The sequence below is a fragment of the Poecilia reticulata genome, chromosome 22 (assembly GCF_904066995.2).
Source record: "Poecilia reticulata chromosome 22, P_reticulata-male-v2, whole genome shotgun sequence".
NCBI classification, from domain to species: Eukaryota; Metazoa; Chordata; class Actinopteri; order Cyprinodontiformes; family Poeciliidae; genus Poecilia; species Poecilia reticulata.
Genome location: NC_088851.1, coordinates 24,964,646 through 24,991,702, shown reverse-complemented (window position 1 = coordinate 24,991,702; position 27,057 = coordinate 24,964,646). Strand labels below are relative to the sequence as shown.

General features: G+C 39.4%; 3 protein-coding genes across 6 annotated transcripts; 1 reads left to right on the top strand and 2 right to left on the bottom strand.

Moving 5' to 3' along the window:
• The first annotated feature begins 594 nt into the window (after positions 1–594).
• orc3 (origin recognition complex, subunit 3) lies at positions 595–11,360 on the top strand. Its single transcript, XM_008399882.3, has 20 exons — positions 595–742; positions 818–872; positions 963–1,060; positions 2,165–2,303; positions 2,381–2,485; positions 3,297–3,469; positions 3,550–3,689; positions 4,193–4,352; positions 5,155–5,268; positions 5,348–5,481; positions 6,126–6,189; positions 6,276–6,392; positions 6,492–6,571; positions 7,305–7,438; positions 7,502–7,593; positions 7,671–7,768; positions 8,031–8,172; positions 9,393–9,509; positions 9,638–9,717; positions 11,176–11,360. Exons 1-20 carry the CDS (start codon positions 719–721, stop codon positions 11,279–11,281), a joined length of 2,172 nt encoding a protein of 723 aa, XP_008398104.2. The 5' UTR covers positions 595–718; the 3' UTR covers positions 11,282–11,360.
• A 1,527-nt stretch (positions 11,361–12,887) lies between these two features.
• LOC103458811 (akirin-2-like) lies at positions 12,888–16,689 on the bottom strand. 4 transcript variants are annotated; one of them, XM_008399881.3, is made up of 6 exons: positions 16,506–16,689; positions 16,039–16,240; positions 15,812–15,952; positions 14,694–14,843; positions 13,581–13,652; positions 12,888–13,475 (listed from the first exon to the last, which is right to left on the bottom strand). In XM_008399881.3, the coding sequence occupies exons 2-6, from the start codon at positions 16,208–16,210 to the stop codon at positions 13,465–13,467; spliced, it is 546 nt and encodes a 181-aa protein (XP_008398103.1). In that variant the 5' UTR covers positions 16,211–16,240; positions 16,506–16,689; the 3' UTR covers positions 12,888–13,464. The 4 variants fall into 4 exon arrangements, with proteins under 4 accessions (XP_008398103.1, XP_081459139.1, XP_017157852.1 ...); XM_081603013.1 differs by having other exon boundaries at positions 16,530–16,689; XM_017302363.2 differs by having other exon boundaries at positions 16,039–16,212; positions 16,530–16,689.
• A 1,097-nt stretch (positions 16,690–17,786) lies between these two features.
• Positions 17,787–22,953, bottom strand: LOC103458813 (cannabinoid receptor type 1B-like). Its single transcript, XM_008399883.3, has 2 exons — positions 22,582–22,953; positions 17,787–20,670 (listed from the first exon to the last, which is right to left on the bottom strand). Exon 2 carries the CDS (start codon positions 20,621–20,623, stop codon positions 19,214–19,216), a length of 1,410 nt encoding a protein of 469 aa, XP_008398105.1. The 5' UTR covers positions 20,624–20,670; positions 22,582–22,953; the 3' UTR covers positions 17,787–19,213.
• Between the last annotated feature and the right edge of the window lie 4,104 nt (positions 22,954–27,057).

Below are 27,057 nucleotides of genomic sequence, written 5' to 3'. Positions count from 1 at the left end.
GATAGAAGGGGGAAAAACAGAAAAGAAAAAACAAATTGATTCCAAATGGGAAATTATGTAAATAATAGAATAGATATATCCCTTACTGTACCAAAGCAGGGAACTTCAGGTGACCCTCACATAAGAATATATTCAAACTTGGGTAGAAAATAGAAAAACAGAAGAATAAGAGACTGTAAAGTAAGGGCAAATTAACAACATAAGAAAAATTATATTGTAATTAAAAATGGCATATTCTGCTGAAAATAAATATGCAAGTCAGTATGGTCATTTCTAAAGATGAATCAAAAATAAATCAAGGAAAAATATTACTTCATTTAGAACAATTTCTAAGCGTTGGAGAATTTGCCACTCTCAAGATGGCGGCCCACACGTCTTTACGGCGACACGTCGCTAATTTTTCGTTTACTCTTCCATTTGTGGTCATTATTCTCTCCACTTTCTGCCTCATTTTCCAACAGTGGACATTTTCTGAATCAGTAGACTAATAATAAACGGAGGAGCTGGCGCATTAAACTAAATTATTGGGAAACCCAAACATTTTTGTTCCAAGTTACGCAAACCACGCCTCACTAAAAACACCAACCTCTTCCGTTTACGTCACATTGGCGGGAAAGCAATGAAACGTCACCAGAATCCGACCGGAGTTTTAAAAACATCTGAAATCGTGTAAACTGCTAGCTACCGAGAGGCTGTTCTTTTGCTGCTTTACTCAACAATGGCGACGTCTTCTTTCTCAAGGGTAACAACTTTAAATGAGACATTAATCGATAAATATTTGTTACAAACTAACGTAGTTTTTATGTCCTCCATTAAGGGTTGCTTCGTTTTTAAACCCAGCGCAAAGAAGAAGAAGACAACCGTTGATCTTGGTGAGACACATCAGCTGTTCAGCTAAAGAAGATTAATTTGTTTTGTTTTGGGATTTTTTTGTGCTCAAATCTTGAATAATTTCTGCACAGAGAGTTATTTCACCGACGGTTGTGAAGGTGCCGAGAGCAGCAAAACGCGCTTCAAGCTTTGTTTGGATCTGTGGAACAAAATCAAAACAAAAACGGAGGTAAGAACAGATTTTATCAGAAAAAAAAAAAAAACAAATCAAAACATTATTTTAAAATGGAAATAAATGACATCTGGTTTTCAAGTAAAACAATATTCACAAATAAAAATCTGAAGAATGCCACGGGTTTATATTCAGTTTATTTCCCAAATAAATTACACTAAAAATTATTTAAGTTTTTTAAAACATTTTTGCTCAAGTAAAAGTAAAAAGTAGATACAAAGAATTACTCAAGCAAGAGTAGACAAGACTAGTCAAGTACTGAGTAACTGATCAAAACATAATTTAATAGGTGAAAAATTATATCAGATGGACCAAAATGTAAATTTATGTGGAAGTTACGTGTTTAAAAAAAAATCATATAAATAACATAACTACAAAATAACACAATCAGGCAAAATAAACTTTTTCCAAGTCAGTTTATTTAAAAAAATTTGATATCAAGCTTATTCTTTGTTCAGTGAAGTTACTCATAGAGTAGATTAACCAGAAATTTCACTCAAGGAAAAGTAGCGATACTTCGTAATAAAATTATTCAAGTCAAAGTAGAAATACACCTAAAAGTACTTGTATGTAAAAAAACTAAAATACTAAAGCAAATGTAACAAGTTGTTACCCAACTCTGATCGGGACAAGCAGTAGTTGTTCACTCTGCAATCTTGTATCCAAAGATGGAAGCATGAAGAAAAACTGACGTGTTCTCCAGTAGCAGTCAGTCTTGAAACACATCTGAAGATGCCTCTGACTGAACACTGTTGCTGTATGATGGTTTCCTGACTCTCATGACATAAATTAAACTGTAAATGAATTAAATAAACATGCCAACAGCTCAATTTCTCCACAGCAGAGACAAAAATCAGTTGTCGGCCCTCACTGCTAATCCTTCTCATTTGCTTTTGCTGCTCCTCTTTGACTTTGAAAGTCGCAGAAATTAATCATGAAATGTGTCGGAAAGTAAATGCGTAAAACCAGCAGAAATAATTGTACAGACTTTAAGAGATGTAATCAAAAGGCTCCATGAGAATCACCTTCCAGCTGGACGTTTGTTTTCTGTCACAATGTGGTTCCCAGAATGTTACAGGATGTACGAAATGTTTCAAACAGGACCTGCAGGACGAGCTCAACAGAAACATCTTGGACAGCTTGCTGGAGTTCACCAGGAAGTGCTCCTCCACCCGTCGTCACGGCGACTGGGCCTCCCAGATGAGGGCCAGTGAGATCCCCACCGCCGCGCTCGTCCTGGGTAAGCAGGCAACAATCAGAGTGTCGTTTCTGATAAAACCAGCATTACTTCTAATATCTGCGATGCCGTTTCTGAAGGGGTGAACGTTCCCGATCACGACATCACGTTCCAGAGTTTGTCGGAGCTGCTCCGTGGTTCCGTCACGCCTCACGTTGCGTCTTTACAGGCCAAAGAGTGTGGAGGTAAAAACTGGCAGGCAGTCGGGTTGTGTTGGACTTCACAGCACATTTATGACTCATACATAAAGTCTCAGAGTTTTTCTCACACCAGATTTGATTTCCGATTGGAAGCAAATTTTTGTCTTTTTTTTTTTTTTTTTGCTCACTAAAAAAAATAAATTAGAAATGACAGGAAAGGTTTTCAATAAGTGACTTTTATTTCGAATATTCCTTCTGTGAGCCGAACGACAGACAGAGTAGTAGGGCCAGGGTACGATAGTAGCTGAAATAAGACAAAACTTGCCCAGAAAAATGTCTTTAAAATTATGAGGAAGAAGTTTTTTTTAATGAGAACAAAGCTGGGATGAGGAATTTTGTTTTCTGTGTTCGAGTTTCCATTAAATTACTACTTTATTCTACTGTTGGGACTTTATTCTGCTCTTATTGTCAAATTATTTAGACCTTTTACTGATAACGTTATGACTTTGTAATATTGCAAAAATAACAATATTCTTGGAATGTTAGAATAATGTTCAACAATGAACATGTTACAATATAATTTTACAAAATTTTTCATAAAATATGTTTTTACTTTACAAAATCGAATTTTCTTGTAACCAAAAACAAAAACAACAATCTGAGCCTGACCATTACCCATGCAGTTGACTAGGAAGCAAAGTCCAAATAGGAAAAAAAGGAAAATAAAAAAGGAAACCCTAAGTGTGTATTGGTGTGGGAAAAAATTCAGATTTTCCAAAAATTTAATTAATTTAATCAATAAAATAGATTTACCCCCCAGCCTTACATTAAGTTTTGTTCTTTTCGATCATTTCAGCTTTGAAACATCTGATGAAAAGAGTCCTTGAGAGACTGATGGATGCTGTTGTGGACGATGAAGAAGAAGAGGAGGAGGAGGAGGAGGAGGTCCAGCATAGCGGTGCTCCGCTCCATAAGAGCGTCCACTGCTCTCTCAGAGCTCTCTGTGATTGGTACAGCTCAAAAACGAAGGCAAGGCTGCAAAGCGTATTGATCATGCATGTTTTCAGTGGGTGGTTATGGGTTTACTCACTACAGATGTTTGTTGACAGAAATCCAGCTGCAGTTCTTCTGGAAAGAAGCGCAGCTCCTCCGCTGTGGATGAGCAGCAGCTGCCTCCTGTTGTGATCATTTTCAAGGATCTGGAGGCTTTTAACCCAAAGGTTCTGCAGAACTTCATACTCATCTGCAGGTATTTACTTATTTTTTGAAATTTGAAGTTATTTTTATAAAACATAATGCGTATTAATCAACATGAGTGCATTAAAACAACCACGTAAATATGACACATTTGGCCAGAAAGGCTAATTTTCATCTGGATGAACACACAAATCATTTACAGATAATTACAAGAAATGATCAGTAGTTTTACAAATTAGCAATTATAAAAAACCACAATGCAAAAACACAACATTTTACTAAGTATTGGTCTGTTTTGTAGTGCAAACATCTTACTAACATGGGAAAAGCGTCATGTTATAAGTGAACTAATCTGCTGATGAAAATAATGCTTTTTAATCCATATTAAGGAATTATTCACGTAAAATAAGCTCCTATATCTTGTTGAAAAGTAACTTATAAGTCAGTTTTGTCTTATTTCAAGCAAACTAAAATATGTGTAGTAGAAACTAGACCACAAAAGCTCTGTTTTTGCAGTGTAAAGGGAAGCTCAGCCGTGTTTATTGTCTGTTCCAGTCGATATCTGGATCGTTTGCCGCTGATGTTCATCTTCGGCGTCGCCACGTCGCCCAGCACCGTCCAGCGCATGCTGCCTCACTCCGTGTCCTCGCTGCTCTGCATCGAGCTCTTCCAGTCTCTGTCCTGCACTCAGCACCTCACCACCGTCATCGACAAGGTCTGGACTTTGACTAGGCCATCCTAACGCATCAGTATGTGATGGTCAGTGTAGCTTCTGCTGCATGTTCAGGGTTTTTCTAGCTCTTTGACGTTATTCTCATAATATTTCGTTGTACCACTTTATTCTTGTGATTTTATTCCGATAAAGAGAAAAAAATGGCACCAAGTCGCCGTCATATAGTTCCATCCATCCATTTTCTTGCACCCTTGGTGGGGTCGGGAGGGGTGCTGGTGCCCATCTCCAGCTAACGTTTCAGGCGAGAGGCGGGGTCACCCTGGACAGGTCGCCAGTCTGTCGCAGGGCAACACAGAGACACACAGGACACACAACCATGCACACACACACTCACACCTAGGGACAATTTGGAGAGGCCAATTAACCTGACAGTCATGTTTTTGGACTGTGGGAGGAAACCGGAGTACCTGGAGAAAACCCACCATGCACAGGGAGAACATGGAGACTCCATGCAGAAAGACCGGGGCCGGGAATCGAACCCAGAACCTTCTTGCTGCAAGGCAACAGCTCTACCAACTGCGCCACTGTGCAGCCCCCGTCATATAGTTGTCCGGATAAATTATAAGATCAATCAATCAATCAAATTTTATTTGTATAGCACATTTCAGCAGCAAGGCATTTCAAAGTGCTTTACAAAACTGAAGATAAACTTATCAAACAAAATGGCGGCCCTAAAATCGCTTGGTGGAAAAAAATAAATAAAAAATTAAATCTTCAGAAACCAAAGCTTTGATAATTGATACAGCCGAGTTTATGGCTACTGATTGATCCGGTTTCCTTGCAGCTCATCCTGACTCACTCCTTTCCTTTCAAACTCAACGGGAAAGTGATGCAAGTTCTGGTCAGCATCTTCCTCTACCACGATTTCTCAGTCAGAAACTTCATAAAGGGTCTCCAGGTCAGAATCAGAAGGTTGCCATTGTTTTTTTATTTTTTGCAAACATAGTGGAGTGACTTTTGGCCCCTGCTTTGTGCAGCTGGCCCTGTTGGAGCATTTCCACTCCCAGCCTCTGAGCTCACTGTGCTGCAGGAAGAAGGAAGCTCAGATTCAGCTGCAGCAGCTCGGCGCCGCAGACCTGGACAGGATCAGGCAGCTGCCGTCGTTCAGCAGGTGCAAAAACGCTCATCTCACAAATAAAATCTGATTTATTTTCATATAAATCAGATTGAAGAAAAATTCTGATTTACTTGGTTAAATAAATAAAAAGAATTCAGAAATTACAAACAATTTATTTGTAATATCTTAAGAAAATGTTGGTTGAATTTTAAGGAAACTGTTGTAAAATTTTAATTTAAAAATGTAATATTTCTTAAAATTTTACCAAGAATTTTAAGATTTTTTTTGCAGTTTCTTAAAAAAATCACAAATGACAGAAAATGTTTCCCAAAAGAGGTTTTAATTTCAGTCATTGGACCTACATAAAAGAACCACCGACGGCGTATATCAGTTTTCTAACCAAGTTTTTGCAAAAGGAGAAGATTCAGCAGGTTCAGCTGCTCCTCCAGCAGCAGCTTATTTGGAAAAAAAAATATTCTGGGGAAGCTAAGTGTGCTAAACCTTTTCAGTTAGCAAAAGCGCTAAGCTAAGAAATAGCTCTGCTATTAGATCAATGGACTTTATCCTGAAAAATTAATGTAGGGGAAGCTGAGTGCATTTAGCTAAATTGCTAAGCTAAGAATTAGCTCCGCTATTAGCAGATTAGCAGAAGTGTGTTATCCAGGTTCTTTTAAACAACAGCTGTTTTACGCTTGTAGGTTTCTGAAGGAGCAAGAGCAACAGGAACAAGACAATCTGCAGACAGACGACACTTATTTAAAGGTGATTTCTTTGCAATATCTCTTTATCAAAATCAGGAAATAAATGCTACCTAGCCTGAATTAGATTTTCAAATAATTCATTTTTAGGAGGCGTGTCAGAAACTGCTGAAGGGGCTTCATAAATACCACAAGAACTATTACCCCGTCCTGCGCTGTCTCCACTCTCTGACCTCCTCGTTGCCTCGCTACCCTCTGGGCAAACAGGCAAAGATCATTTCCCTCATTAGCTGCATTTAGAATGCTTGCTACTTATTAGCATTTTTGCCCCTTTTATTTTCTACACATCATGTTTTTGCTTTCCAGATCAGAGAGCTTCATTTGATCTGTCTGGAGAAGAACGTGTGGGAGAGTGAAGAATACCAGTCGGCCATGAAACTTTTAAAGTAAGGCTCAAAGATTCAGCTGATTGTTTACATTTGTTCCTACTTTTTACTTATTATTCTGGCGCCTTCCACCTGGGTTAGTTTAGTTTTGCCACTAGATGGCGCCATACTCAGGGATATTCTTGAGAATGGTGTAAAGACGTTATTTCTTTTTTCTTTAAAATGTGTATATTTTGGCTTGATTATCTGAGTGTGCTGTTCTTTAAGCAATTGGCATTTTTGTTGGATCTTCATACTCTAATTAATGATTAATCGATTACTAAATTAGTTGAAGTAATCGATTAATCGCTAAGCTTTGTTCACTATCCTTTTGTCTGAATACTGCATCAGTCCAGAACTGAATAGGGGTTGCTGGTGCCTCTCCAGCTAACGTTGCGGGCGAGAGGCGGGGTCACCTGGACAGGTCGCCAGTCTGTCGCAGGACAACACAGAGACACACAACCATGCACACACACACTCACACCTAGGGGCAATTTGGAGAGGCCAGTTAACCTGACAGTCATGTTTTTGGACTGTGGGAGGAAACCGGAGTACCTGGAGAAAACCCACCATGCACAGGGAGAACATGCAAACTCCATGCAGAAAGACCGGGGCTGGGAATCGAACCCAGAACCTTCTTGCTGCAAGGCAACAGCTCTACCAACTGCACCACTGTGCAGCCCTAATTCAGAAATCGATTAAACCGATTAATCGTTTCAGCTGTGTTTTTCTGCAACCGGTGTCTTTTCTCCAGGATGCTGGCGAAAGATGAGCTGATTTCTTTGCTCCAGAAATGTGCAGAGGTTCTGCAGCGGGTCAAGTCTAAGGAGATGAAGAACGCTCTGGTCCAGCTGGAGGAGCTACTTGATAAATTTGAGCAGCTGAACGGTGAGCTGTGAAAATGTGGTTTTCTGTGTGACACGCATTAGAGTGAACGCTTTGTTTGTTCAGCTGCTGCTGAATCGGCCCCCAGCGTGGAGGAGAAACTCACCTGTCCGGTGAAAAACCTTCAGAAGAAAACGGATCTGTTCCATCTGCAGAAGGTAGACGCTCCTCTGGTCCGTCCAGGAAGCAGCACTCGGGTTTCTTCAGGAGAAACTCAAACTTAATGCTTCTGTAGACGCTGCTGGAGATGAACGAGTCCCGCAGGGCCAAGCGGATGAATCCCTTTGAGGTTCTCCGGAACGAAGCCGTGGAGTTTGTCGACGGTTTAGTGAAGTAAGAAAACTAAAGTTACAGAAGAAAACATCAAAAGTAGGACTGAACCGATTAATTAGCCCTGAAAATGTGTATTTTATTACTAAAAAAAGGAATTAATGTGTTTCTAATATTGTATAAAAATCTTCTGTGGTTAAATTAAAAACCTGCAGAATGTGCCAGTTTTAAAAACCTGAATAATCAGTTAATTGTCAGCATAACCAATCGAATGATTAATTATCAGTTGGTGCCCTAATCAGATCCTCCGTTGACGTTTGTCCAGGGATCATCTGTCGCCGCCGGAGTCCAAGCCGCTGTACGAAGTTTGCTACTACAGTTCGTCGGCCACCGTGAGGCGCCACCTCAACGCGACGCCTCGTACCTCCATCCAGGCGGCGCTCAGCAGCCCCCACTGCTACATCCAGGTACAACATGAAGCACGACAGTTATTGATCGTTCTTTATGTCCCTCATGTCAAAAACAAACATAAAGGTAGTTTTTATGCGGCTGCGTCTTATTTTACCAGCAGGTTCCTGTACCTGAGTGAAGTTGCCCCCCCACCTTCTTCAAATCAGACAAAATTGGTGTCAAATGTTTTTGCTACGTTTGTGCTGGTTTGTGCAGCAAAAATTTTCGTTTGTGCCGCTATCATTTTAAAGATATAAAGAAATGTTTCTAGAGGTTATCCAAGGTCAACCAGCCCCCCTACCTTCTTCAAATCAGAAAATCAACTCGGCTACGTTCGTGCTGGTTTGCGCAGGTTTGTGCCGCAAAAATTTTTGTTTGTGCTGCTTTGGCTTTGAAGATATTAATGAAAGTGTAAAGGGAAAAAGGTCAACCAGGCCCTCAACCTTTATGAAATCCAACTTTCTTTATATCTTTAAAATGATAGCGGCACAAACAAAAAATTTTGCTGCACAAACCTAGCACTAACGTTTGACACTAATTTTGTTTGATTTCATAAAAGTGGGGGGGCTGGTTGACCTTTTGACCTTTACACTTTCATTAATATCTTCAAAGCCAAAGCAGCACAAACAAAAATTTTTGCTTCACAAACGTAGCGGATTTGATTGACACCCATTTTGTCTGATTTGAAGAAGGTGGGGGGGCCAACTTCCTGTAGATTGGTGGTCGATAAATCCATCCATCCATCCATTTTCTTGCACCCTTTTTCCCTCAGTGGGGTCGGGAGGGTTGCTGGTGCCCATCTCCAGCCAACGTTTCGGGCGAGAGGCGGGGTCACCTGGACAGGTCGCCAGTCTGTCGCAGGGCAACACAGAGACACACAACCATGCACACACACACTCACACCTAGGGGCAATTTGGAGAGGCCAGTTAACCTGACAGTCATGTTTTTGGACTGTGGGAGGAAACCGGAGTACCTGGAGAAAACCCACCATGCACAGGGAGAACATGGAGACTCCATGCAGAAAGACCCCAGGCCGGGAATCGAACCCAGAACCTTCTTGCTGCAAGGCAACAGCTCTACCAACTGCGCCACTGTGCAGCCCGGTCGATAAATCGTCCCAGTAATTATTGTGATAAACATTAATATTCGACTATGTTAACAGTATAAAGTTTCAGGAGAATGAAGTTGTGTTGTTACAGGAATGAAGCCTGTAGATGTTTTTGTTTTCCCCTCCAGAACGACAGCTTGACGTCGGAGGACGGCTCCGTGTCCAACGCGGCTCCTGACATCTGCATCGCTCACAAGCTGCACCTGGAGTGCGGCCGGCTGATCAACCTGTACGACTGGCTGGAAGTGAGTTTTTTATCCGTTTGGGTCGATGACGTCTAAACCATTTCTGTAGGAGGCTGGGTTCATGTTGCTGATTTTAAGATCAAATCCGGGCCTGGATTCTCTGCATTTTTGTTTTTTTTTGTGTCCAGGCCTACTCTACTGTTGTTTCTGCTGCAGAGGGCAACGATCCGGATCCACATGGTTCTGGAAAAATGGATGAAGTCAAACAGTATCTTTTTTATATATATGAGTTAATAACCACTCTTTATTATAATGGCGTATTGGGGACATTATAGAAAGAAAACAGTACATTTCTGCCCAAAAACTGTTTTTGTTTTACTTTTGGAACTTAAAAAATTTCTTAAATTAGTCTCAAAATTTTTTATTATTTTTTTAGCACATTTTTTGACTTTGAGCTGAGAAATATCCAAGTTTTTTCTATAAATTTTCTGAGCTAAATGTCTTTTTTTTTTTGGCAGAAATGTACTCCTTCGTTTTGTATCTGCAGTAACCCCAAAACGTTGTCGTACTTTATTGTTTTTACCAACTTTATTAGTTCTACAGTTGCACAACAACAGAAAACTGTAAAAAAAAAAAAGCAGTTTATCCTGTTAAAACCAGGATCACTTATTTGTACAGACAGTAGCCACACTACAGAGTTTGACGATTTCAGAAATGATGGTTTGCGTTCTAATTTCTCTTAGTAAATTCAACCTAATCCACCAAGCGTAGAAATAATCCATACAGGCTCATTGGTCATGATGGACGTCAGGGAGCGTCAGAAACTGTTTTCCCAAGTTGATTTGACCAACTTCTTGAAGTGGAGCCAATTTGTCTGTGAACGTAACGCACTTCGTTGGGAATCATTGACGGCGAAAGTTTAGATTATCTAGCTTGGAGAGCGACCCATAACTCCCGACGTGTTGATCAGATTGCAGAGTTTGTCTCGCACCACATGATTTATATCGCAATGTGATAAATGTCTGTTCGTGGCTGCGTAGCTCCATATCACCATTTTTTTTTAAGGAGAAATCGGCTAAATTGACACAGTATTCGGCTCCCAGACGTCTGTGTTTTGACAGGCTTTACCGGAGCAGATTGGTTGTTTTGGTGTCCGTCATGGCGGAGCGGGCGGAGTTTGAAGAGCGTGACGTCACATTCAAACGCGGTGGAATTCTTTTTGGGTTGCTAGGTAACGGGGCTGAGCTCGGCTTGAGTTGCTAGGTAACGGGGCTGAGCTCGGCTTGAGTTGCTAGGTGACGGGGCTGAGCTCGGCTTGAGTTGCTAGGTGACGGGGCTGAGCTCGGCTTGAGTTGCTAGGTAACGGGGCTGAGCTCGGCTTGAGTTGCTAGGTGACGGGGCTGAGCTCGGCTTGAGTTGCTAGGTAACGGGGCTGAGCTCGGCTTGAGTTGCTAAGTAACGAGGCTGAGCTCGGCTTGAGTTGCTAGGTAACGGGGCTGGGCTCAGCTTGAGTTGCTAGGTAAAAATCATGAACCTATTGCCTAAAGTGGCTGGGTCGGTTTTTTGAGCGTCTGGCTGTTTTTAGAAGCGGTGAATTTGAAGTGCAAACCTCACTGAGGTACAAAAATCTGAAAAAAGTGAATTTTCATAATGGGTCCCCTTTACAAAAGTGTCTTCGCGATGATTTGATGTGGTCTTGAGTTTAATTCCTAAACCCGCCGTTCAGCGCTCGTTTCATCCGCGCCGTGTCGGAGCTGGAGTTTCTTGGTTTCATCAAAGCAACCAAGAAGAAGACGGATCATGTGGCCCGGATCACCTGGGGAGGATGCTAACAAAACGTACCGCTCTTTTTGTTTTCACAACCAGTTTGGGTCAATTTCTTTCTAATAAAAGGCATGTATTTATTTTTCAGTGTTTCGTTTATGTATTTGTTTTGCTGAAAGGTGTTTCTCTTACTCTAAATTAAGTTTATTATTCCAGGACTGTAAAGAAGCGGTAAACTGCTCTCAAATTTCACTGCGGCAAAGCTAGCCGGCTATTCAGACAGTAGAGCCGTCACCTTATCTACTGAAGCTAAATTTAAGTTGCTTTTTATGCGTTTTTCTGCCTTCCTGTTCACTTTCTCCCGTGTCTCTGTTGTTGTTACCATGGATGCCTTATACAGATCGTTGCCAAAATAAAAGCATGAAACTTTAGCTGCAGTTACAAGAAACAAAGTAACTACATTCAGTTGGCCTTTACACCAAATATTATGGTTTCTCCTCTACAAGGCAACAAATGTCGTTTTTGAATGGAGCCACAAACATTAAGAAACCATTTTGTAGAAGAAAGTATCAGAGAAAACAAAACAAGCGGCCATTTTGAGGCTGGAGAAGTGAACGTTAGAGAAAATATGCATCCTGAAGAACTGAATGCCAAACATTCACTACCAGAAAACAAAGTTTATGGGATAAATGTTTGCTAATGCTTTTGTTTTTAATATGTGTTGTATGTTACTTCCTTGTCTTGTTCTTTACTTTTCTGGTATTTCCAATCTTCTGTTTTGCCATCAGTTTTTTAAAGCTAAGCTTTGGCAGCTTTAACAACTGGGAAAAAGTTTTCACCAGTTTCCTGTTTGCAGGTTCTCACCAGCTACATATACATAGTGCTTTAGATAATAGCGCACAATCAATAACTATTATTACTATTCATGTTAATACATTATCATATAATGTATATTATATATATATATGTGTAAATAACTAAGTGTTTATTGCAGAAAATGTTTTATTTTGCCAGTAATTTTTAAATATTTGATTCAGCATTTTCTGCCTAGTGCTGCTCTTGGTTTTTCCCTCAACTACAGAAGTTGGTGATTTATAGTTTCAGTTAGTAGAGCAGTTGGTTTTCACGGAGCAACTGGGAACATTGTTTCATACTGGCAGTCCCTCAGGTGGGTCGATTGTTCAAGTATTTGCTCAGAGTCTGGCGTGGATAAACCCGACCTCAGCCCAATAGATCGATTAGAGCAGAGACTGAGAGCCAGGCCTTCTCGTCCAACATCAGTGTGTGACCTCACACATGCACTTCTGGAAGAATGGTAAAAAATCCCCATAAACAACCTAAACCTGGAGGAGGGCTGAAGCTGTTCTAGCTGCAAAGGATGGACCGACGTCACCCTGAGGAGAGAGACGTCACTGGCAACATATTGATTCAACAATAAGCATCGCAACTTTGGAAGAAAAAAAAAAAAATCACATTGTCTTATTTAGATGGGCTCTTGTTTTGAAATTACACTTCAGGTCCAGATGTCATTTGCTGGGTGTCTTCTGTTTTTCAGCAACATGCATGTCAACTTTTGGAAAATAAAATAAATAGTAATAAGTTCCATAATGCAGCTTGAAGTGTGACGCAGAAAAGAACTGAATCACTGAAAATTCAGAAATTTCCACAAGCAAAGATTCTCAACTCTCGATTTATTGTTTTTTTTTGTTTGTTTGTTTTTCTCCACTAAAGTACATCGGTTGCAAACTGATACCAGCTGGGAAAAAAACTTTAAAATAAATACAGACACTGGTGGGAATAAAACAAAAAAAAAACAGAAGTTGCCTACTGTGTTTAATTTAAAAAGCATTAAATGACGGACAAACGGCTGAAAAACACCGACTTGTTTCTCTTCCTTTCAGATTGACCAGCAAACCTTGTAAAACTCTCCAGCGCCTCTTTTGTATTTACACGTAACAGAAACAACAGAAAGCCTGGAATGCTGGGAATCGATACAAAAAGTGAGATAACTGGGAACAGAGGCCACTCGTAGAGATAGGGTCCATTAATTTACACCAGGAAGCAGCTAGCTGCTAGCCGCCGCTTCGCGTCGTCGCCCAGAGACGGATAAATGGCACAGTCAGAAAAGTTTCATTTAAACTAGCTAAATTAAATCTCTTGGGATGAGAACTTTTCTTTTCTTTGAGATATCACATGACAGCTTGCAGCAGGAGGAGGAGGTGGTCTCGGTGCGGACGGTCCGGTGCCACACTCAGGAAACATCTGGAGAAAAAGGAGAGGTCGGGTTGAAACACAGAAACCAGATTTGTTAGCTTCGACTTCAGATCTGCCTGCCAGCGCAGCAGGAATGTGAAAATAAAAACTCACAGCTGGCAGGCTGCTCCCCGAACCGCCGCATTAGCTGGTCGTGTGTGAACTTCACGAAGGTGTCGTATTGTTCTGGAAAATGAGCAGAACATTTTGGACTTTAGTTTATCTGGAAACCAAGGAGAAGAAAAAATGGATTCCTGCTGAAGTAAACAAATTGATTTAGCCAGAAAGCTGACGATAAACGGCATCTACATTTTACTGAAGGCATTTAAAGCGACCTGCGGTTCACTTACAGCCTCTAGATGATTTATTTTATCCCATCAGTTCACATTTTTTGTTGATAAAATGTTTATATAGTAATATTTTATATTTTTTGTGGAACGTGTTTATTTTTTGTTGAGATAAATATATTTTTTGTGGACTGATGTCCATTTTTTGGATTTTGTAACTCGTCAGGAGATTGCAGATGTGATTTAGCTTTTGCTATAATCTGGTACGGCCCACAAAACGGTGACATTTATGTTTAAGTTTTCACTTTTTAAATAAAGTTCATTATCGCAAATAATTCAGGATTTTTACAAATACAATCTTAAATATTTAAGTACAAAACAAAGTATTTTCATTTATTAACAAGCTTCCGACTTGTATTGCCGTTTCTGTTTGATAGAAACGTCTTCATGATTCTTAAAGTGTGATTTATATAGAGACTTTGTTCAATCATATTTTTGAATTTACTGATATTTATCAATATTCTTGTGTAAAAACAACATTTTAGTCAGTTTTTAACATTATCTGGACTTTGTGGCAGCGATAAATCACAAATCTCATCATAAGAAATTTACCTTGACAAACGATACGATAATAACTCCTTTTCTACAAAAGCTAAAAACTACGTTGCTTTTAAAATATTATCTTTCATGTGTTCATGAAGAGATAAAAAGCAACAAATGTCTCCAGAAATTGTTTCGGTTTTAATAAGAAAAAAATACATTTAAAACTGACCCTAATGCTCTGAACTTGAAGGGTTTGGACCCCGCTGGTGTTTTGTGAATATTAAGACTTAATAATAAACGTTCAGTGAGAAATCGTCTTTCTTGGCGTTTCTACTTGAAGAATATTCACATTTATAACACAATATTTTAGTTTATGCAGTCGATTGACAGTCTTTACCTGCCAGTTTTGAAGTCATGGTCTCCTCATATTCCTCCCGCACCTTGTCTTCTCGTTCTTTGAGCAAGCGTTCACAGATCATCCCGACTTGCCTGAGCGTGAACAGCGGCTGTTCTTTTCTGGTCGGAGAGACGCCGCCTGAAGACGCCCCTGTTAGGAGAAAAAAATAAAATAAATCCTTTGGAATGAGGCGGGCTTAAAATCATGCTAATCCCAGACAAATTTACTACTTTATTTTTGAAAGCGCTGGAACAAATCCTCACAAATCCGTAGCAGATAGACGTTTGTAGAAAACTGTATTTAAATACGGAGCGTTAAATAAAGGCAGGAGGGATGAGTGGAAGAGGCTGTGAAACCATAACAGGCAGATTGAATGAGATATTTATGAATACAAACAAAAAGTTTGTATTCATCATGATGGGTGGGGAAAGTTTACTGTAATCAGCATTTTGTTCAAAATATTTCCAGGTTTTTAAGAGGATAATAATTAAGTTTAGGGCGAAATTGATCAATCGATTACTGAAGTAATCGTCGACTATGATTAAACGATGGTAATTTATTAATCAATTAATCGTTAACTGAAGTATACAGATGCAAAAAACGGCCAATTGCAGAGCCAAAACTGTGCAAAAATATGGTTCAAATAATAAAATCAGTTAATCCAATTTACCTAATTTTTAGCTGATTATTCATAAGAATAATCGATATATTAATAAATAATTGTTACTTACAGATATAGGGCTGATGAATAACATTTAAAAAAATAAAGGAAATATGTTCTACCCAAAACTCCAGTGACATTTTTTAACTTCACATAGTTAAAATCCAGCAAGAAACTTTTACTGTCCAATTATCAGTTCACCCAGTAATTTTTTTCTTGCACTTTAGCTAAAATCGTATTAAAAATATTAAATTGTTTAGTGTATTTCTAAACTTGCACACACAAAAAAAAAAAAGATGTGAAAAAGCTGCAGAATGGGCCATTTTTAATCAGATTGTCATAATAATCAATAACTAAAATAAACAGTTGCAGTAAAGCTAGTAAAGCTTCTAAATACACACAATCGTCCATTTTCCTTTTATATTTTTTTAACATTTGGCATCTTTTCCAGACCGACCTGGCATGCTGGATACATTCAAGGATAACTGGGAGGGGGATTCTGGAGAGTAGCAGCTCTCTGGTTGTTGGTAGCCTCCATCTAGATGTTTCCTCTTCTGAATACGTTTGTACTCCTGTTTTATGTTGTTCAGGATTTGTTCTGGTGATTCAATCAAAGACAGAGAAGAACAACAAGAGTCACCGGTTGTCAGTTAAACTGGTCATTCCGGAGGCCGGAGCTTTTACCTGCGCTGAGTCTGGACGACGACTCTCCAAATGGCGAGGGCTCCATGCTGAGGTACCGCCTCGGGGAGGAAGCCGATGGGGCCACCGGGATGCATCTCCGTCTTTTGGGGGACGCGGGGCTCATCAGTGGATCAAAATCCATGGTTCTCTTCAGGGTGGCTCCACACGCCATGACTTGGAAGTTGTCAAAGAAAGAGAATGGCTTTTAAAAAATGCAGGAAAACAACAATAATGAGGCCAGGTATTTCACCCAGCGACTTTAATAGTTAAAACTGTTTCTCTTCTTTTCTTTTTTCCTAAAGGGATACGTGTTGAACACCCTGTGCTGGAAAGGCTTTAACAGCAGCGATCCGCCGCTAGCTTCGCCTGGAAGCCAATAATCAAAAAGAAAACAGAGCTAACACTAGCTTAGACTACCGCTGACCCTGGACTACTTCCTACATTTATATATAAATTATTTGTTTTACCTGTTAAGCGAAAATAATTCCTACCAGAGGTGTTGACTTGGTTCTGCTGGGAGAGTTGTTTTCCAGAAGTTAGGTGCCGAGCAGCCAGCTGCGGGCCAACTGTTGGTCTGCAGATAGCGTTGCTGCGAGCTAACGCTACTTAGCTGCTTGTTTTTGATACGAGGCTGTCGGCGTCTCCGCCTCCTGACGTCACAGGTCAAACCCGGAAGCTAGGCATTCTGGGCTATGTAGTGACATGCCGCGAGGAGAATAAAGATGATTAATTATATTGTGGGGAAATTGTCAAATAATAAAAATATGGGAAAATCAAAAGTAAAAAAAATAAAATAAAAAGATTAAACTAAAAAGATTCGAATAGCCTTGTTAGGTTAGTTCTGATTGGTTCTTTTTCTAGACTTGTTAATAAATGATTGGGTGACTATCCCATCTAGTGGATGCTGTGTTTCTGACGGATTTTGCTGTTACTTTTTTTTTTTTGTTTTGTTTTTTTTTTTTACTTTTAGCCACTTGTTGTGATGCGTAACCATGACAACAAGTTATTGTTTTTACAACTTGGAGCAGCTAACAAATTCAAAGATACTTTATTGACCCCAAAAGGATATTAAATGTTGTTGTAATTCATATTAATTCCTCAACTACGACCCCAAAACCTCTACTCCATAGTATCTTAGCTTTCTAACCATAAAGTCAGAGATTTTAAATTATAACATATCTGCGACTAAAACATTATTTTGTGAGAAACTGACCTTTGAGTTTTATTAACTGTAAATTTGAAACATAAAAAATGACACAAAAGGTGCAATAAATCTGTAATCTAAGCGTTTACGTTCTTAAATTTAATCAAAACAACGAAACACTTTTATTTTACCATATTCTGACAATTATTCGTTTTCAATTACATATGTCCACAAGATGGCAACGTTACCCATAAAAAAAGCTAAAATTGATTAACTGATATATCTGGTGATGCGTCAGAAACAAACATTTATATGTTTAAAAACAATATAAAGATGAATTTAGTCACAATTTAGTTCCAGGGAGACACATTTTTTGGCTTTGAAGCCTGAAATTAAAAGAGTTCACAGCAAGAGAGCTGGTCAGTCACATCCTGTAATCTCTTAGGTTTCCTTTCATTTAAAACTTTTAAACCAGTTTAAGTAATAAAATTAACTTTACTGCATTGTTAATCAGGCAGTTTGTAAGGAAAGGCTGCAAACCGCAGCCTTAAATAGGCAAAGCTAGCAAAGCTTTTAACTAATAAAACATCAACAGAAGGCGATAAACTGGGATATTCAGTTTATTTTAAAAAGACACCCAACATTTGAACCAAATTAGGACAAAAATAGATAAAATTCACACCTTACCAAGTACTTCCTTGCTTGTAAATACTGTTATGTGACACAGTGGCACAATAGCTGTTGCACAGGAATGATGCAGTGCAAGATTAAAACTTTTTTTTTTGTAAGTACAATTAATAATTACTGAAACAAAAAATAAAAAAAATATTTTCACAACAGATCACTGTCAAAATGTTGCAGCATTATGTAGTAAAAATGAATAAAATACAACACATCACAGCTGAAAAGATCTTCACTTTTTAAGCAGGAGCAAAGGCAACAAAGCATCAGTAGATCCTCCAACACAAAAATGTCCTTCATCAAAATGTTTTTTAGTTATTAAAAAAAAATCCAGACCTGGGCAATAAATTGATTTGATCGATTAATTGAATGTTTGAATTCTTAATTCTTGGAAAATCGGAATTTTCTACAGTCCAGAGTTTTGTCCGCTTGTCCAAAGCCGCCATTTTGTTTGACAAGCGCATTTTAAGGCTTCTATTTATTTGGACTGTGAATTCATATCAACTCTAAGTCAGAATATTAGGACTGATTTAACATTTATTTTCTTTTAACTACAAGAATACAATCAGAATTTTAGAAGAATAAAGTAGTAATTTTATGAAAAATAACCAAATATTAAAATGAGCAATGCTGAGCACCTCGTGAAGTTACTTTGGTGTAAATTTCACACATAATACTTAATGTTTTCACAGCATCAAATCAAATTATTCAGTAGCAGAAGTGAAACGATCGTGCAAACAACTGAGTCACTTCAGACACTGATAACTCTGAGCAAACAACATTTTCTTGGAATTTTAAGACGTTTTTTTCTGGTAAAATTGTCTTTATTCTGCTAATATTATGATCATATTGTTGTCGTAATTAAACAAAACATTCTTTCAGCCTGGCCCTAATCACCTAAGGGATGATTGAAAAAAAATCCACTTTTTGAAAATATTTGTCTTTCATTTGTAGTTTTTACAGAGTAAGCCAAGAAAATAATAAATACAATTACAAGAATAAACATAAAATTACAAGAATAAAGTCATAGTATTATGTGAAAAATAAGAGTATTCCAACTTAATTCTCTAAATATTATGAATTTATTTTTGTAGTTTTTTTTATTTTCATTTTTTTTCTTAGTATGGCCCTAATATTCCGTCCATCTTTTAGAAAAGAAAAAAATCGATTAAAATCGAAAATCGGTCATATCACCGAGGTCTAAATGTATCCATCATCTTTTTTTATCCATAAAACCCTATTTCTTTTTTTTTCCTTGTTATTTTTGGCACATTTTGTAGTAACAAAGCTAACAGATCAGGGACTAAACAACACTATTAGTTTCACAGTTGTGCAGAAGCATCGTTGGTTTCAGACGGGCTCTGCAGTAGAAGACTCCGTGCCTCCAGAAACTCTAACCTGAGCTACTTTCGCTTCAGTTTTCTCACGGCGGCCGCGTTTTCTTTCCGCCCTGCCAGCTGCTGCCGCGGCGGCGGCGGCTGCTCTCATGCTCCTGCTGGTCCAGTCGCTCTCGGCGCTGCTGTCCAGGGTCTGGGAGCCTCCGCGCCACATGTGGCAGATGTTGCGGAAGGCTCTGCGCAGGTCTTTGCTCCTCATGGCGTAGATCACGGGGTTCACAGTGGAGTTGAGCAGACACAGCATGCTGCAGAAGGCAAACACGGTCTTGATGAAGTCGTCCACCTTCCCGAAGAGGTCGTAAACCATGATGGCAAGTAGCGGGCCCCAGCAGATGATGAGGGCCACCAGGATCATGACCAAAGTTTTGGCCAGGCGGAGGTCCATCCGGGCTTGCTCGGGTCTCACCGTTTGCACTTTGGCGCCTTCTGCGGTGTAGATGATCACGCTCCTCTGGGAGGTCCGGCTCAGCATGCGGACGGCGTGGTGGTGCGACTTCCAGAGGATGAACATGTAGGCGTAGATGATGAACAACACCAAGACGCTCGTTATCCCAATCCAGAACATGAGGTACCTCCGGTCAATCAGCGGGAAAATGTCCGAGCAGACGGAGCCGAGCCGCTTGCAGTTCCAGCCGAGCAGCGGCAGCAACGAGATGACGATGGAGATGATCCACATCATGCTGAAGGCGATCACCGCCTTCGTTTTGGTGACGATACGCTTGTACGCCATAGGCCTGTGGATGGAGATGTAGCGGTCAATGGCGGTGAGGAAGAGACTCCCGACGGAGGCCGTGAAGGAGGCGATGACTCCGGCCAGCTTGAAGAGGAAAACGTTAGGGCTGTCCTTCCTGTGGAGAACATGGAAGTCCAAGAAGCTGTAGACGAAAATGATGCTTCCAATGAGATCGGCCACAGCCAGGCTGCCGATGAAGTGGTAAGAAGGCCGAGATCGAAGCGTTTGCGAGTGGAGGATCACACACAGAACCATGAAGTTCTCCAACACGGTGAAGGTACCCAAAGTGAGCGCCAAGATGACGATCGCAAGCTGCTGACTAGGGGTGAGGATCATGAAGCACTCAAGGTTGTCCGCTACGTTCTCCGCACACTGCGGCGCATCGACGCTCTCCACGGCGGTGGCGTTACCCAGCGCTAATCCCGAGATGTTGGTGGGAAAAACCGGAGCAATGGCAGTGAAAATCACCTCCTTAGTTCCAAGGACGAAGCCGTTCTTTGATAGGTCGGAGTCGACGGAGAGGTCATCGTAGCTGGCGTCGTTGGAGCCCAGGTACTGCACACCTGTCGTGAGCGCGCTCATAGCCGTGCCAGCCATCCGGTGCGCAGCCAGCTTCATGGCCGCGGACATGCTCAGTGAAGAGGCGAGTTGCGTAACAGCATCAGGTGAAAGAACACCTACAAGACAAAAGAATGTTTGGTTTCCGTTACAGGGGTGGTGTGTTTTCCAGTAAGTCCCATTTTATAGCACAATCAGCTAACTATGGTAACTTCAGTTGTAAAAATATTACATATGTTAAATATGACTTAAAGCTGCAGTATGTAACTTTTATTTGTTCTGTCACCATATTGTGACAATCTGTAAAAAGATCGATGTCCTCCCTGAGCTGCTATTACCATATGAAGAAATGCAAAAACAGCCAATCAGAACCAGGAGGAGGATCTTAGCGCTGTCCATCATCCATATGTACTCACTGCTAAATGTGCTAATGGCGGAGTGGCTATGCTAACTAGCATGCAGCATAGCAGACAGGCAGGAGGCCAGGTGGAAGAAGGATGGGCCATATGAGATTGTAATTGACAGCGCTAAGACCCGCCTCCTGGCTATGATTGGTTGTTTCTAGTTAACACTAGAAGGCAGAGGAGTTAAATTTTTTATCAGATCATTTGTCTCATAACAAACTATCATGACTCATGACATAATGATAGTTTAAACAAATAGCCTATGTAAAAAAAATGATATTTTTTTGGAGTAAAAGTTACATAATGCAGCTTTAAAAGAAATCTGACTTTGTAATGTAACGCCTTGAAATTGGGCCTCTGCCTCTTTAAAAACTCCTGCTCTTTCTGAAACTCCAACTTCAGGAAGCCATCATGTTCATTTTTACCAGTGTTTCACTGAAAAGTTTGTCCTATAGTGAGCTCAGCTGATGTGCAGCTCCACCAGATGTTTGCTAATTGATGCTGTCTAGTCTGAAGGAGCTGCTGGTCTGTGAAGCAGAAGCTTGTTAGTTTGGAAACTGCCGCTCTGAGGACGACCTCCGTCCTCGAAGGCGGGGCTTGGTCCACTCAGGCTTTTTGGATAGCTGAATGGTTGCCGTGGAGATTAAAGGATTAATAAAACATGCATGAAAGAATCAAGGGAACACTGCAGGTATGTTTTTGATGAACAAATAACATTATAACACAATGCAAAGGTAAAAAAAAAGAATTCCATTTTAAACAGATTTTTAAAAATTGAGGAGGAGCTTTATCCTCAGAGGCGGAGCTAGGTCCAACCAGGCGTTTAATGGTTGCCATGGCAATTAAATAATTTTTCAAACATGCATTCAACACACTCCAGGTATGTTTTTGAAGAGGGAATAACATTATAACACAATGCAAAGGTAAAAAAAAAACATTTCATTTTAAACAGATTTCAAAAAATCGAGGAGGAGCTTTATCCTCTGAGGCGGAGCTAGGTCCAACCAGGTGTTTAATGGTTGCCATGGCGATTAAATAATTTTTCAAACATGCATTAAAGAATCAAGGCAACACTCCAGGTATGTTTTTGATGAGGGAATAACATTATAACATGATGTAAAGCTAAAAAAAAAACAATTTTTACATCATACTCCCTTTTAAGAATGCAATTATTTTTTTATTTAAAGTGATTTTAGTTTCAAATTTGAAGGAAAAATAAAACTTAGGGGCGCAGCTGACTCACACAGTTGCATCCCAGACAATAGTGGGAAACTGAACAGTTGACGAACCTTTGCAGCCTCCGGGCATGGAGGAAACCAGGGGCATTCTTATTAATTAAATCAGGTCATTACGCATTGAAGCTGTTTTTTAATCCAGTAATCACCGGATTAATTAGGCATCATGGGGCCAGCTCGGGGGATTAAGAATATCTGATCAATGAACCTTTAAAATTTGGTGACAGAATTCAGGATATTAATTATTTACACTCAGATTCACATCATTATTTAGCAATAATACATCAAGAAGACCTAATGATTCAGGAGCAGCACTTATATAAAAAAATGAAAATGAGAAATAATTTATTATTTTTAATTATAGATGTAGTAAAGTTTGAAAAACACAAACCTTCATTGTTTCGCTCCAAATATCCCGCAGTGATCCATGCCGTGGAAATAAAAAGTGCAAAGTCCGGGTGAGGAAAACCTGAGAAGTGAGAGTTAATTAGCAGTAGTGGTTGCTATGGGGATGATTGCAGGAGAATAATCCCGTTTGGAGCCTTCAGACAGACGCGGTGAGCATCAGAGCCAGGCTGGCTGTGCGCTGGTTTGGGAGAGGGGCGGTTATAAAGCGGCGCTTTGTGCGCCAGCCGCATGGTCACGTGACCTGAGGTGTTGGAGCGCAGCTCACGGTTCTCATCACTATCTGTTATAAATAAACACATTAACAGCTGCGGATGAGCTTTACCTCCCCTCCGTTAATGAATCGCACAAGACAGAAGGCGCTTTTTAATATTTTTACAGCTTTTTACGGGTGCAAGCTTTTAATGTGAATTTAGAGTGATTATTAAATGGTTGTGTTAGAGAATACCCAAAACTTGTATCCAATTGTAACAGGTTTTTATTCAAGTGAAAGTAAAAATTAACAGTCTAAAAAAATTACTCAAGAGTACAAAAGTATCTGGAGGATAAGTAGCCTGATCAGACCGTCCGATTTAAAAACGGCAGATAAAAGTGTAAAGTTATGTATAAATTCTGGCATTTTAAAAACAAAACTAATGCAAATAAATATGTTTAAAACACAGAGTCAACACTTTTCCTATTCATAAAAAGAAACAATGAAACTTTTAATTTTTACGGTCGATAGTGCAAATGTTTACTTCCAGTAAATGGCTCAGGCTCAGCATTATAATTATAATGCCATTATAATCTTATAAGATTATGAAAACATACTTTGTACACAAACAAGAAGTCTACTGTAAGTGTCAGATGCATGTTTTGTTTTTTCTTCATTAGGTGAAGTTCAGTAACCAGAAAATTTTGTCAAACAAGAGTAGCGATACTTTATTATAAAATGACTCAAGTAAGTAAGAAATACAGTGCAGTAAAACAACTTAAGCGTAAATTTTTTTCAAAACTCAAACATAACTGAGTAATATTTACAACAAATAAGTACCGTTGTTATTAAGTTCAGGACAGTGTTTTATTGTCGTCAACTTAATTTTTTAGATATTTCTGTTTAAGTGACTGTTAACCGCCATTAGCCTAAATGCTAATTACTGTTAGTGTGACTGTTAACCGCCGTTAGCCTAAATGCTAATTACCGTTATTGTGACTGGTAACCGCCGTTAGCCTAAATGCTAATTACTGTTAGTGTGACTGTTAACCGCCATTAGCCTAAATGCTAATTACCGTTAGTGTGACTGGTAACCGCCGTTAGCCTAAATGCTAATTACTGTTAGTGTGACTGTTAACCGCCATTAGCCTAAATGCAAATTACCGTTAATGTGACTGTTAACCGCCATTAGCCTAAATGCTAATTACCGTTAGTGTGACTGGTAACCGCCGTTAGCCTAAATGCTAATTAACGTTAGTGTGACTGTTAACCGCCATTAGCCTAAATACTAATTACCGTCAATGTGACCATTAACTGCCATGAGCCTAAATGCTAACTACTGTTAGCCTAAATGCTAATTACATTAGGCAATTTTACGAATGTTTTCCCCTTGATTTTAGGTTAATTTAGTTGCAGTGTATCTGACCAGATTTATTTAAGCACTGGTCCAGTATAAAGCTGTATACTTATTTTTATTAGTAACATAATGTAAGCCAATTTTATCATTGTCTTATTATCTTATTATTTTGTACATAATACAGACTGTTTACTCTGCCAAAAATACAATAAGAATATTTCACATTTTTTTGAATAAAATTTCTTTTCTTTTCTGGGAAAATTTCTTAAAATAAAATTTCCAGGTTTATCACATAGAATCTTAAAATAAATCCTAAACTGTGTATGTTATGATTATTTGTTATTTGAATTTTTAATTTCAGTTATTTTCTTTTGATCATTTCTTTGCTTTTCTTTATTTCTTGCCATTTTAGTTTGTTCCCTTTTCAAACTTACCCCATATGACAGCGTATGAGACAGAAGGAAAAGTATTTGTGAGGATTAAAGAAGCAAAAATCCTGCAGTAAAAATCTCTGCATAGCTCAGAAAGAAAGACGTTGTGAAGCAACACGAGTCAACATTTGTTCAAGGCTGCTACTCTCTCAAGCTCAGACGAAATGAGCTTGATAATTGTAACGCTGACTTGAAGTCAAATTAACATATGAAATTCTGTTCTATAATCCCAAAAGGACTAAAACAGATTTTTTTGCTTGATTTAGGAATAAAGGTTTGTTCTTCCTCAACCACATTGGGAAAATATCATAATGCGTTGATGTTTGAGCCTTAGACTCAGATTGTGTTTCTGTTTTCTTATTTTAGATCTGGTCTTGGTTCAATCTTCTGTGTGTTTACTTCTTGAATTATTATTTGGTATTAGAATTGGGTTTCTTAGATTAACATTCTTTTCTCTTTGCTGTTTATATTAGTTTCATCTATGGTTCCTCCGTAATTTTAAAGCCCGGTCTTTATAAAAATAAAATAATTACGCCACATCACTTAAAAAAATGTTGTACACACACGATCGGTTTCAGAGAAGTTTTCATCAACATGACCCCGCAAAAACATGCCAAACCCATAGGGGGCAGTGTAGTGCGAAACTAAAACCTATGTCAGCCAATCAGATTGCTTCAGAAGTTCAAAACAACCACGACTTCTTGTTAGGAATTAAACATGGCGTCCAGAGCTTCATTTATTTGGACATATATATTTACAGGGGGCTGCACAGTGGCGCAGTTGGTAGAGCTGTTGCCTTGCAGCAAGAAGGTTCTGGGTTCGATTCCTGGCCCCGGTCTTTCTGCATGGAGTCTCCATGTTCTCCCTGTGCATGGTGGGTTTTCTCCAGGTACTCCGGTTTCCTCCCACAGTCCAAAAACATGACTGTCAGGTTAATTGGCCTCTCCAAATTGCCCCAAGGTGTGAGTGTGTGTGTGCATGGTTGTGTGTCTCTGTGTTGCCCTGCAACAGACTGGCGACCTGTCCAGGTGACCCCGCCTCTCGCCCGGAACATTAGCTGGAGAGGCACCAGCAACCCTCCCGACCCCACCAAGGGACAAGGGTGGGTGGATGGATATTTACAGCATACTAGAATATAACAAAAGGCAATGTTGATTGGGAATCATGCCAAAATAAGCAATATTTACCATAAATCTCCATTTTCCCATGTACACACGCAAACAAAATGGAGTTTTCTCAAATTGCTTTTAGAAATAGTTGCTTTTAATAATATTAGATGCCATTTTTGTGTAAATTTCTCCTTGTTGTGCTCTGTTGCTCCATATTTCCTGGTGTCCATTTGTTTAGCTGTTTTCAGTTTCATTTAAAAATCTTCAGCATGATCCTCCTGAGCTCCTCGTCCACCTTTAACAACAACAAATAAATGTTCCGGTAATTTCACGCTCATATATTTTTGAATAGGCACCATGCAGTGCAATTTGGACCTCAAAGTGCTGCTCAGTCTATAATTTATCTGTTTGCAGCAGTTGTGGGTCATAAGCACACATGAGTTTGTTTCCTGCCCTGCGCAGCTGCACAATTATTTCCCCTGTGCTCCCTCCGCAGCGCTGGCTCACAAATTACATGTATCTTCTTGTGGACTCATAATGCCGGGTTTAAAGCGCGTGCGAGCAGCTATTGATTCGTTGTGGCAGAGGAGGCTCTCTTTGGGAAGACAGTTCACAGACTGACCAGATTTTCTCATGAGAGGTAGATATTGATCTGGAAACGACCGTAGAGCATTTTCTGCTTCATCGTTTGTTTACGTTCACGTTTTTATGTTCAGACTCAGATTAATGGTCCAAACATTTATTTTTATTGTAGCTCTCTGTAATATTCTGTTCAAGAATTCACTTGGATGTTACTTTCTGGAACTTTCTTGACAATGTTGACAGGTTATGCTCTCAAGACTTTCTTGGTACCTTTCCAAAACTTAACAGGTACTTTCCTGGAACTTTCTAGGACTTACTGATTAAATTTGTGAAAACTCATGGAACTAACTAGGTACTTTAATAGATCTTACCAGAAACTTTCTTGAAGGTTTAAGCATGTTTACACTTACTTTCGTTAAACTTTCTAGGAACTTACTGGTTAAATCCCAGAAAGTACCTAGATCTAACTAGTTACTTAGTATCTAACTAGTTACTAACACTTGCAAAGTATTTCCTGAAGCTTTAACAGTACTTACAAGTTACTCTTAACTAACCAAGTACATTTCCAAAACCTGCCAGGTACTTTCCTGGGACTTTGTTGGAACTTACTGGTTAAACTTGAGAACAGTTAATGGAACTAATTGCCTACTTTCCTAGAACCTACGAGGTACTTTTTTTAAGGTTTAACCATTCAAGAAAGTACCATGTTTACAGGCTACTCTCTCAAAACTTACCAGATACTTTCCTGTATTTTGGGTTACTCTCCCTAGACTTCCTAGGCACCCTTCTT